The sequence below is a fragment of the Marmota marmota genome, unplaced genomic scaffold, assembly GCF_001458135.2.
Source record: "Marmota marmota marmota unplaced genomic scaffold, marMar, whole genome shotgun sequence".
Lineage (NCBI taxonomy): Eukaryota > Metazoa > Chordata > Mammalia > Rodentia > Sciuridae > Marmota > Marmota marmota.
Genome location: NW_026000082.1, coordinates 4,772,836 through 4,784,915, shown reverse-complemented (window position 1 = coordinate 4,784,915; position 12,080 = coordinate 4,772,836). Strand labels below are relative to the sequence as shown.

The window sequence follows — 12,080 nt, the reverse complement described above, 5'->3', positions numbered from 1 at the left end:
AAATGGTAACTAACTGCCAAAGTTGGAAAATGCTACTGAGCCCTACTATGTCACTAATTGATCTCATCTTTCATGATTCAGGAAGACCTGTCCCAGATGATTGGTCAAGGTGTGGTGGCAGACCATCAGAAGACACTGGAGTACCCAACTGATGATGTATGTAACTTGTACTTAGGTTTTGCTCTACTGGTGTGGTGTGCAATATAAACTATATTCTAGAAGAAGTGGAGGTGATTACCATAAGATCAAATCCTTTATCACTTAATAAATAAATAAATAAATAAATATAAAATTTCCATTATTCACTATTTGTATGTTTCAGAAACTGTAGGTAACTAGAGCTCAAAAGGAGTGTATGATATTTCAAACACTGCCAAAGAAAATCCCTTTGAAAATTCTCTGAGATTCTATGCTAAAAGCCTAAATTAAAAAAAAAAAAAAAAAATTAAAAAAAAAAAAAAAAAAAAGATGTAGCTAGGCTCAGGAGTTACATAGCTCCATGGTTATATACTTGCCTAGCATGTATAAGGCCCTGGGTTTGATCCCTAGCACCTCAAAAAACCAACCAATCAATAAATGTAAAAAGAACCTTGCAAAATAATCAAATTAAGTTCAATGGAAACTTATAAGCAATTTTTTTTCATTTAAAACCAGATTTTTGTGTTATGTAATGTGTTTACAAATCCTGTTAATGTGTTAGCATTTTATATATTATTGTTCATCTCAAGTCATGTATAAAGCATCTCTAAAATTTCATAACCATTGAATTTTTAAGCTGAGGTAAATCCTAACATTATCTGGCTTTTCTTCTCCCTTCTTAAAAATGTGCACTGAGATGTCTAAAGCATTTTCCTCTGGGAAAATAATAAGCCTTTTCTGTGGCTGCAGAAGAGAAATTATCAGAGATCAGTGGGGCAGCATCTGCAGTGAGGCCAGGTTAGCTCATTATAGAGATCTTCCCAACTGTTCAAGCTGCTCCACATGGCATGAGCTTCTTCATGGAAATGGAATTTTCCATCCCCGAAGATTATCAGTGAGAAGCTCCTGATAGCTTATTAGCATGTTAAAAGAGGACCAAAAAAAAAAATTAAAAAGAAAGAAAGCATTAATAGGGTTGGGTTATAGCATGTATGTAGCCCTGGGTTCCATCTCTACCCAGCTCAGGTCAGGAAGACCTGTCCCTTCAGAAAAAAATAAAAATTAATAGTTATTCTTAATTGGGTTCCTAGGTTATTCCTGACATAGTAATAGATTTATTTATTTATCCCTAACCTTCATGATAACCTTGCAAAATACAGATGCATCACTCTCAATTTATAGATGAGGAGGTTAAGTGACTTGTCTATGGTCATAAAGTTAGTGGTAGCAAATTTAGCAATTCATGTCTTCTTTTAAGTAGTGATTTTTTTTTTCTTATAATGGGGACCTGAAAAAGTGGAACACTTTTCTTCAAAAAATCCTAATAAGTGTAATTTTGATACAACCACAGAGGTTTTACAACTCCCAGAATTCTGTCTGTGAACCTCTCAGAAGCTCTGAGTTAATCCATGATTCTTCATCGACAGTGGCACACACCTATAATCCCAGCTACTCAGGAGGCTGAAGCAGGAGGATCACACATTCCAGGCCAGCCTTGGAAACTTAGCAAGACCCTGTCCCAAAATCAAAAATAAAAAGAGCTGGTGATATAGCTCAGTGTTAAGAGTGCCCCTGGGTTCAATCTGTAGTGCCAAAAAGGAAAACAACAACAACAACAACAAAAAAAAAAAACCATCATTTTTAACTTTAAACAATAAAGTCTCAATTTTTAAAAAGAAAGAAAGGAAGAGGGAGGAACACTTTCCCTGGACTTCGTACCCTTTGCTATTTATTTGGTCTGGAATGGAGGGAAGTTTCTTTTTTAACTTTCTAGGTATTCCTGTTGTGAGACAGGGTTGAGAATCACTGGTTTAATTGGGTTGGATGACATGCAAAATCCACTCCAACTTTATAATCTGTTATAGTGATACACGACAGCAAATCCATTCTCTTCTTCTCCATACTTAGTAGTTTGATTTTGTGCTAATGGGTGAGCCACAGGAGACCAACTTTACCTGTCACCACACCTACCAGCAATTGTTCTGCCTCTGCATCTATGGTTAGATGTTCCATTTGATCTCCATAGACTGTGTCCTTATTTTTATTGTTTTTTGGTTTGGTTTTTTGCAGTGCAGGGGATTAAACCCAGGGCCTTACACAAGCTACACAAGTGCTCTACCACTGAGCTACATCCTTAGCCCCTATTTTCAAGTTGAATTCAATTCTACCTGTATGTATTTTTAAAAATATTTTTTAGTTGTAGATGGATATAATACCTTTATTTTATTTATATATTTTATGTGGTACTGAATATCAAACCCAGTGCCTCACACGTGCCAGACAGGCACTCTACCACCAAGCCACAACCCCAGCCCTTATTGGTCATTTATTAAGCACCAGAGGCTACATGGAACTGGGTTACAGAGAAGAGCTACAACCATTCCCTGCTTTTATAAAAGTCCTGATCTAGTAACTGTTTACTCTATACTTTCCTGTTATAAAATTCATATGGTTTTTTTAGAAAACAACAACAAAACTTGTAGCTTGCCTTTGGGTTTGTTGGGAATGCATGTTCTTTCTTGAGACAATGCAAAGTGAAAGCTGGATGTAAAGTACTATAAGAGTTAAAATACAGACTCAATTGCTGCAAGAAGCTTCTATTTCACAGGGCAATCTGGGTGTAATCAATTTCAGCATGCTGTTGTGTCTCCACAGTGTCATGGAACCTCTTATCTGATAACCATTCTTACTGGATTACCTCCGTCCAATCATAACATCTATTTTCTGGTCTAAGATGGCTGCTGTATTTATTACTGGTACAGCTGCATTTCAGCCAGGCTGGAGGGAAAGGCAGGATCTTTCTCTTTAAGAGAATGACCTGGAAACTACACGCCCACTGACCAGGACTTCTGGGCACACCTGCCTTCAAGAAGGCTGGTAGATGTGATCCTCTATGCAGCTAGCTATCTCAGTTATTTCAGTGCTCAGTTTTCTGGTACTAACCCCTTTGTTGTCTTTTTTCCACTTTTCTCTCTTTAAAATCACTGCTCAGTATATAACCGAGTCTTTAAAATATATGTACAGTCACTAATAAATGATCATGATAGAAAAACTGCAAGGAAAAAAACTAAACCCCCATAGAATTATGGCCTAGCAGCTCTTTGGTAAATGCTTTAAACTTGTAGTGTTCTTCACCTACTGACTTTCAGTCTACCTCTTACTCAAATTAGCTATGTGATTTGAGGGTTGTCACTTGACATTTGTGTCTTGATTTATCAAAACAAAATATTATTGACTAACTCTCAGGGCTGTTCATTGATTGATGGGTTCACAGATATACAAGTGTTTTGAAAACTAGAAGCATGATGCCCTGTGCTGAGAAACAGCCCTTCCATGGCAGAATCTTGAAATGTTATGGTTCTGGAGCAGTTCTTGGTCCTATTTCTAGACTCCAGGATCAGCCTGGTGCTTCACTACATCCACCAGAATCCTCCAGCTGGGGATGGGTTCCCTGACTAACAACAAATCCAGAAGGCAGGTCAGGTCACTGCCTCTTTCTTAACTGCCTGTTAAGCAAGCATGGAGTCCTTTTGTCTTCTCTCAGTGTTTTAATATTCATTGGGGGTATCATCAGCAAAATCCAGAATTACAAGTTAATTTTCCAAAGCTCACACAGAAGTCCCCATAGGTCACTCAATTGCATGTTAACTTCCAACCCTGAGTTTCCCATCTCTTTAGTTTTGATCTTCTGTACCTGTTCATTCATTCATTCACTCATTCATTCATTTATCAAACATTTATTGAGTACCTGCTATTTTCCAGGCACTGGGTATCAAAGGTAAATAAGGGACAGTTCCTTTAGATGAATTAAATGTAATTGATGTACCTGGCATTTAGTAGGCGTTCACTGGATATTTCTTTCCCCTTCATTCCCCTGGTGTTGCTTATTAACCTACCTAATGTATCTTTGACTATTGTTTGTGTATCCTGCAGGGAAAGACAGTGTTGTGTGCTCAGAAAATCTGCAGCATAGATTGTTTTTCACTGAGCTCAGACAGACATGTGGACTTGATATTGTTTTTCTCCAGCCCAGCTTCATATACAGATCACAATGATGATGTACCTTCAGTTTTCTTCCTTCCTTTCTTCCTTCACTAAAGCATCTTACCTATAAAGTTAAACAGGGAAGCATGGGGCAAAAATCAACCTAATTACTCTTGCCACCTTCCCCATCCTTAAGTCTCAAAAGACAGTATTGGAATGTACTTTTATTTCGGTATCATGTTACCACTCCTGTCAGTCTTTGATGTTCATCTAATTTTCCTTCCTTTCGTAGGCTGCCAGCCAGATGAAAGAGCAAAAATATTCAACAAAAGCCTCCTTCAGTTCACAAGAGATACCGTTAGCGCCAACTCCATCATATCATTCATCGGATACCGACTTCACCAACTGTGGTATGATTCTTTCCTCTGAGCTGCATTGACTTATGAAATATTAGAGAAGGAAGGGATCATGGTGTCCTAAAAAGAGAACTGGACCAGAGACAGGGAGTTCTGCACCCCTACTCCATTCCTCAGCTTTGGAACTTGGATAGATCACTGTACTTCCTAAACCATTTCTCCATCTGTGCCGTTGGTGTTGCCTACTACTGGTGGAATATAAAAGAACTGGAACAGACAAGGCCCGTAGTAAATGCTGTTTGTTTTTCTGTTTGTTGGTTTGTTTTGGCTTTGGTAGTGGTGATCACCCAGAACCTTGTGCATGCAAGGCACATACTGTACCACTGAGTCATCCCCAGCCCAGTAATTGCTATTTGAGTCTGGCCTGATAGATTAATCTCTAGTCACTGCAAAATATTATATTTAGGTCATGATTAATATCTTAAAAAATCATATTGAACCCAAATTTTAGCACTACATGTTGATGTAAGCCATTTGAAGATTTATTTTCAGTGCTTAAAGAAATTGATGTGTACTTTCTTTCTTTAACTTCCTGGCTTGAATTATGCAGACTGAGGGTTGAACACAGAACTTTGAAATGAACAACAGATATTTCCACTTTGGTTTTATGCAATATTAATCAGTGAAAAATGGATGCTTTGAAACACTGCTCTCACCATTGGCAAAACATAACCCTGTGTTAATTCAGCAGGCCTGATACCTTTTGGTATTATTTGTCTTTAATGTCTATGTGTATGTAGTACTGGAAATTGAACCAAAGGCCCTTGCATATGCTAGAAAGCATTCTATCACTAAAGTACATAATCAATCCTTTTCTTAAAAAAAAAAAAAAAAAAAAGTTATTTTGAGATAGGACTTTGCTAAGTTGCCCAGTGCTGCCTCAAACTTGCCATTCTCCTGCCTTAGCCTCCTAAGTAGTTGGGATTACAGGTGTGCATCAGCATGTCCAGCTTGTCTTTAGTATATTTTTTTCATAAATATTAACTTTTTTATAAAAAGTTTATCCAGTAGGTTTTATTTTAAAGCACTGTGTTTATAGTAAAATAATTAATGAACATGATCAAGAAACTATGGCCTGTGAGTCAAATGTAGCCTACTACCTCTTCCTGATTAGTTTATGAACTTAAAATGGTTTTTTCTTTTTTAAAATAGACATAATACCTTTATTTATTTATTTTTACATATAATTTTTTAGTTGTTGATGGACTTTTATTTTATTTATTTATATGTGGTGCTGAGAATCAAAACCAGTGCCTCACACATGCTAGGCAAGTACTCTACCACTGAGCTACAACCCCAGCCAGGTTTTCACATTTTTATTTTTTATTTTTCACATTTTTCAAGGTTGGGAAAAAAGCCTGTTTTATGAAATTCATATTTCCATGTTCACTAATAGTTTTATTGAGACTCTCATGTATTTACACAAATGAGTAAACAGCATGCTGCTTTCACACTATAAAGATGGAGTTAAGTAGTTGCAGCTGAGACTGTATGGCCAGCAATCTGCAAAATATGTATACCTGGACTTTGACCAAGAAAAATTGCTGACTCGATGTGTAGACAGTTGAATTTTGGTAATATATATCAGTATCTATACCAAATAAGAAAAATTTATGACTTTACATTTTAATTTATGGGAATTTTATTCATTTCTCACCCACTTTCCAAACATTTATTGAAGAATTGATATGATCCCGATTTGGACCGAATTCTGTTAAGAGAAATAAATTCAAAGACTGACTCAGGACTCGCTAGGATGAGGAAGGAGCAGACGAGGGAAAGAAATGCCATCTCCCGTATCTTTATTGTATTCTCTCCTCATTCGGGAGAGTAAGCTGGTCATTTACAAAAGCAATATAAACTTTTAAAAGCGTCCGTGAAATTGTGCCAGTATTGTCCATCATTTTTATTGTAAATTAACAGGAGTGGCAATGTGAACTATATATGCTGCACAAAGATCTAGAAACAGATTAGGTTTACAATTTAATATTCTTCTAATAGGGCACTTTTATTGTTACTGAGGTTGTATCACTAAATTTCTTTTAACTGGGAGACCATTAGATTAATAAATTCCATGTGAACAGTACAGCCAATGTGAAGAACCAAGTAGTTAATATTTTAGCCTCACAGGCCAGATGTTCTCTGTTACAGCTACTCAACTGCCCGCGTAGTGTCACAGCAGTCATAGACTATACATATGTGGGCTAGTAGGCTGTATCCAATACAGGTTTATTTATGGAAACCAAAACTTGGGTTTCATATACCTTTTACATGAATGGAAATATTATTTTTTTTAATTTTTTTTTTTTTTTTTTGCATTTTGAAAATGTAAAAACCAGTTTTGGCCAAAGGGCTGTAGTATGCAGTCCCCTGCTTATTATATAATCTAATGAAGCATTGTGGATTTCATCTTGGTTTCTGTGCACTAACTACAGCTCACCAGCAGATGGGGCCCTCTTTTCTCAGCCTTTTAAATTATATCACAATGTAGGAATCAGTCCTCAAGATGATCAGTCTTAGTTATTAACAGAAAAGTTGGCATTGTCTAGAAATTTCTATCTACTAAGAGTCTCTTGAAACTAATGTTTTGAATGTTTTGACTTTCTGTGTGTGTGTGTGTGTGTGTGTGTGTGTGTGTGTGTGAGAGAGAGAGAGAGAGAGAGAGAGAGAGAATATGAGAATGAATGAATGAATATGTGTGTGTACTGGGGATTTAACCCAGGGATGCTCTACTACTGAGCTACATCTTTGTTCTTTTTATTTTTTATTTGAGTCAGTGTCTGGTTAAGTTGTCCAGGCTAGCCTTGAACCCACGATCCTCTTGTCTCAGTCTGAGGCACTAGGATTACAGGTTTGTGCCACCATGTCTGGAAGAATGTTTTGTTTGTTTGTTTGTTTAATAGACTAGGTTTATTTGTCTGGTAAATGCACATATATAGAAGTGGATTAAGGGGTGTTATTAAACCTCTTTTTTTGCATATAATATATTTTTTTTTAGTTTTAGAAAAATCCATTCTTAAACAATGATTTTTTTTCTTTATTTCTTTTTGTTTTGTTTTTGGTATTGTGTATTTAACCTGGGGATGCTTAACTATTGAGCCACATGCCCAGCCCTTTTTTTTTCCATTTTGAGATAGGGCCTCACTAAGTTGCTTAAGCCTTGCTAATTTGCTGAGGCTGGCTTCAAACTTGGCAATTTCCCTGCCTCAACCTCCTGAATTGCTGGGATTACAAGTGTGCATACTATACCTGGCACTAACACAATGATTTTTTTTTAAAGTGAAACTTATAGATCAGCAGTAACTCCTTAAAAGACTCTCACTAGGGGCTGGAGTTGTGGCTCAGCAGTAGAGTTCTCACCTAGCATGTTTGAGGTCCTGGGTTCAATCCTTAGCACCACATAAAAGTAAATTAATAAAAAATAGGTATTGTGTTCAACTACAACAAAAAAATAAAGTATTTTTAAAAATTCTCACTAATGGATCCAGCAAGTATTCTTGAATGTTTTTTATAATAGTTTTTTAAAAATTATTTTTACTAGTATATTTACAGGGTGAGTATCCCTTGCCTAAAATGCTTAGGACTAGAAGTATTTCAGATTTTGGATTTTAGAATATTTGCATATACTTAATGAGATAGCTTGGGATGAGACCCAAGTCTAAACACAAAATTCATTTACATTTCATATCTACCTTATATATGCATTTTAACTGGACTATTACCCATCCTATGAAGAGAGGAATGGAATTTTCTTTTTTCTTTTAATTTATTGGCAGGACTGGGGGTCAACCCATGACCCCATGCATGCGAGATGGAACTTTCCACTTGTGCCAGCATCCTGTCAATGCTCAGAAATTTTTGGGTTTCAGATTTTTGGATTAATGATACTCAACCTGTAATATATTTGAAGATAAATTTTAAGTAATTGTTGGATTCAGTTAAAACATACTTTATTGATTAAATATTTTATATATTATAATCCATATATTGTGTCTAACTGAAAGTATTTAAGCACTTTTAGTGTTTTATAACTCAGGATCTCCTGGCATACTAAACTTTTTTACTCATTATAACATATGACTTTATGTACCCAATGGCTTAATTATGTTAAATTTTCCCCTGATGGTTCTCATGATGTGTTTTGAGGTTTAAACAACTTTAAGCAGATCTAAGATCCATCTGGGGTCTCTGGTTTGCTTCAAGGGGGCTGGGGATGTAACTCAGTGGTGAAGCGCTGGCCTGGCATTCATGAGGCCCTGGTGCAAGCCCAGCACCACCAAAAAAAAAAAGTCATAGGAATGTCACATTTCATCCCTGAGTGAATGACCAAGGTTTTTCCTTCATGATTCTTAGCAGGAGAAGAGTGAAATGATAAACACATGCAAACTCTGTGCTCTGCCAGTAATGGAGCATGTAGGCCAGACTGCCTCTCATTATTCTGTCTTTCTTTCCCCCCGCCAGGTAGCTTCCAGGCTCCTCTGTCAGTGGATCCTGCAACGTGTCCCATTGTCCCTGGCCAGGAAATGATTATAGAAATATCCAAGGGACGCTCAGGCCTTGGTCTCAGCATTGTGGGAGGAAGAGATACACCCTTGGTAAGTTTCTATGTAAAATATATCGATTATCCCAGAATTAACTGTTGGGGCTCTTTATGGCCCTGGAACACATCTATGGAAGACTCAGCATTTTAATATTATGGGAAATATCATGTGCTTCCATATAATTGCCAGTTTTCAAGTGTTTCTTTTCTTTTTTTTTTTCAGTTGTAGATGGACACAATACTTTTATTTATTTTTATGTGCTGCTGAGGATTAAACCCAAGGCCTCACACATGCTAGACAAGTGCTCTACACTGAGCCACAACTCCAGCCCCTCAAGTTTTTCTGAACATGTAATTTTCACCAGGAGTTTCTCCATCTAGGATTTTGAGGGTTTTTGTAAAGACCAATTAGACCTATAGGAGCACAGCATTTAGAAGTACTAAAACAGTATTTAAAGCAGTGCTTGGCACATGGTAAGTATTCAGTAAATAGGAACTATTATTATCATCCTCCATTACCATTGTTACTTAATGGAATGATAGATAAAAAGTAAACAAGCCAGGTACAGTGGCACATGCTTTAATCCCAGAAACTCAGGAGACTGAGGCAGGAGGATTGTAAGTTCAAGGCCAGACTCAGCAACTTAGCAAAACGCTAAGTAACTGAGTGACACAACGTAGTGGTAAAGCACTTTGGGGTTCAAAAAAAACAATATAAATATCAGAGGCTACAGGTGTAGAGCATTGCAGAGCATTTTCCTAGCATGCACAGGGTCCTAGATTTCATCCCCAATACCAATTAAAAATATATATATATAAATTATTCGAGCCAAAAAAATTAGAGTTCGAATAAACTGATAATTTTTTTTGAAAAACTAGTCTAGATTCTTAGCTTTTCCTAGGATGATTTTTTAATTGTTCAGTACCTTTTATATGTCACTATTCAATAATGCATTGAAATATAAAACTTTCTGTGTGTGCTTTTTTTTTTTTTGCTCAATATGTGATTAATCAGTGCATACATATTATAATCAGGTAATACATGCATGTTGAACCAAGTTAGATTGGCATAAAAGGCTGTAAAATGAAAAATAAATCTCCCTCCCACTCTTCAGCTCTATTCAGCCTGCTCTTTACCACCCACCCAACCCCCCCAAAATAGGGAATCGCTTTTATCATGAATGTGCATTTAAGTGAATATTTATTTTTAATGTTTATTCCTAAGTTTTAGGTGGACACAATATCTTTACTTTACATTTATGTGGTGCTGAGGATCGAACCCCGTGCCTCGTGCATGCTAGGCGAGTGCTCTACCACTGAGCCACAACTCCAACCCCTTAAATGAATATTTTGATATTTCCTTTGCCCATTTATCTAGTAAGGCATGAAGTATATGGGCCAGGTTTACAGATAAAACAAATACATGATCCATGAACTATTTTTTTTCCATTTTGGGCAGGAGCATAATGTTTCTGTGTTGTACCTTTGGGGAGTGGGGAGATTCTTTTGTTCTTCTGTAATAAATACTAATCACCTAAAGCAACAGAAGAGTCCAAGAACTACAGGTATTGCAGAAACCCACTCTTACTGTCTCTTCCCTGTTCACTGGCCTGATCTAGAGAATCCTGGCATGTGGCCACATACCAGTCATTTAGTCATCTATGCACATAGGGTAATAATGTCAGGTTCATCCTACTATCCTTCTTTCCCCCATACTCCCTTCCCTCCCCTCTACCTAATCTAAAGTAACTTGATTCTTCCCTAGCTCCACCGCCCCCCTGATAATGAATTAGCATCCATATATCAGAGAAAACAGTCGGTCATTGTTTTTAGGGGATTGGCTTATTTCACTTAGTGTGATAGTCCCAAGTTCCATCCATTTACCTGAAAATGTCATAATTTCATTCTTTTAAGGCTGAATAATTTTCCATTGTGTATATACATACCACATTTTCTTTATTCATTCATCTGTTGAAGGACACTTAGGTTGATTCCATAGTTTAATAATTATGAGTTAAGCAGCTATAAACATTGATGTGACTGCATCACTATAGTAGGCTGATTTTCAATCCTTTAGGTATGAACCAAGGAGTGCGATAGCTAGGAACAAATAGTGTTTCCATCCCAAGTTTTCTGAGGAATCTTCATACTGTTTTCCAGAATGGTTGCACCAATTTGCAGTCCTACCAGTACATCCTGGCCAACACTTATTGTTACTTGTTTTCTTGATAATTACCATTCTGACTGGAGTGAGATGAAATCTCAGTGTAGTTTTAATTTGCATTTATCTAATTGCTAGCAATGTTGAACATTTTTTCATATATTTGTTGACTGATTGTATTTCTTCTTTTGTGAATGTCTGTTCAGTTCTTTAGCCCATTTATTGATTGGATTATTTGTTTTTGTGGTGGTGTTTTTTGAGTTCTTTATATATTTTCTCCAATTCTGTAAGCTCTCTGTTCATGTTCTTGATTGTTTCCTTTGTTGTGAAGAATACTTTTAGTTTGATACCATCCCATTTATTGAATCTTCATTTTACTTCTTTACTTTAGTATTCTTCTTAAGGAATTTGGTTCCTAAGCAGACATGATGGAGAGTTGGGCCTACTTTTTTTTTTTTTCTAGTAAGAACAGGGTCTCTGGTCTGATGCTTAGGTCCGTGGTCCACTTTGAGTTGAATTTTGTGCAGGATGTCAGATAGGCATCTGATTTCATTTTGTTACATATGGATTTCCAGTTTTTCTAGTACCATTTGTTAAATAGGCTACTTTTCTCCATTGTGTGTTTATGGTGCCTTTGTCTAATATGAGATAACTGTATTTATGTAGGTTTGTCTCTGTGTCTTCTATTCTGTACCATTGGTCTTCATGTCAGTTTTGGTGCCAATGCCATGCCATTTTTATTACTATAGCTCTGTAATATAACTTAAGGTCTGATATTGTGATGCCTCTGCTTTACTTTTCTCACTGAAGATTACTTTGGCTATTCTGGGTCTCTTATTTT

General features: G+C 36.6%; 1 protein-coding gene across 7 annotated transcripts in view; it reads left to right on the top strand.

Annotated features, from left to right (window-relative positions):
* The window catches only part of Patj (PATJ crumbs cell polarity complex component), a 342,906-nt gene that overhangs the window by 271,573 nt on the left and 59,253 nt on the right, over window positions 1-12,080 (top strand). For all 7 annotated transcript variants that reach the window (XM_048815262.1, XM_048815263.1, XM_048815259.1 and 4 more), the window contains 3 exons: window positions 82-156; window positions 4,415-4,532; window positions 9,000-9,133. In XM_048815262.1, the coding sequence (XP_048671219.1) occupies window positions 82-156; window positions 4,415-4,532; window positions 9,000-9,133 (327 nt within the window). The remainder of the gene's footprint in view (window positions 1-81; window positions 157-4,414; window positions 4,533-8,999; window positions 9,134-12,080) is intronic.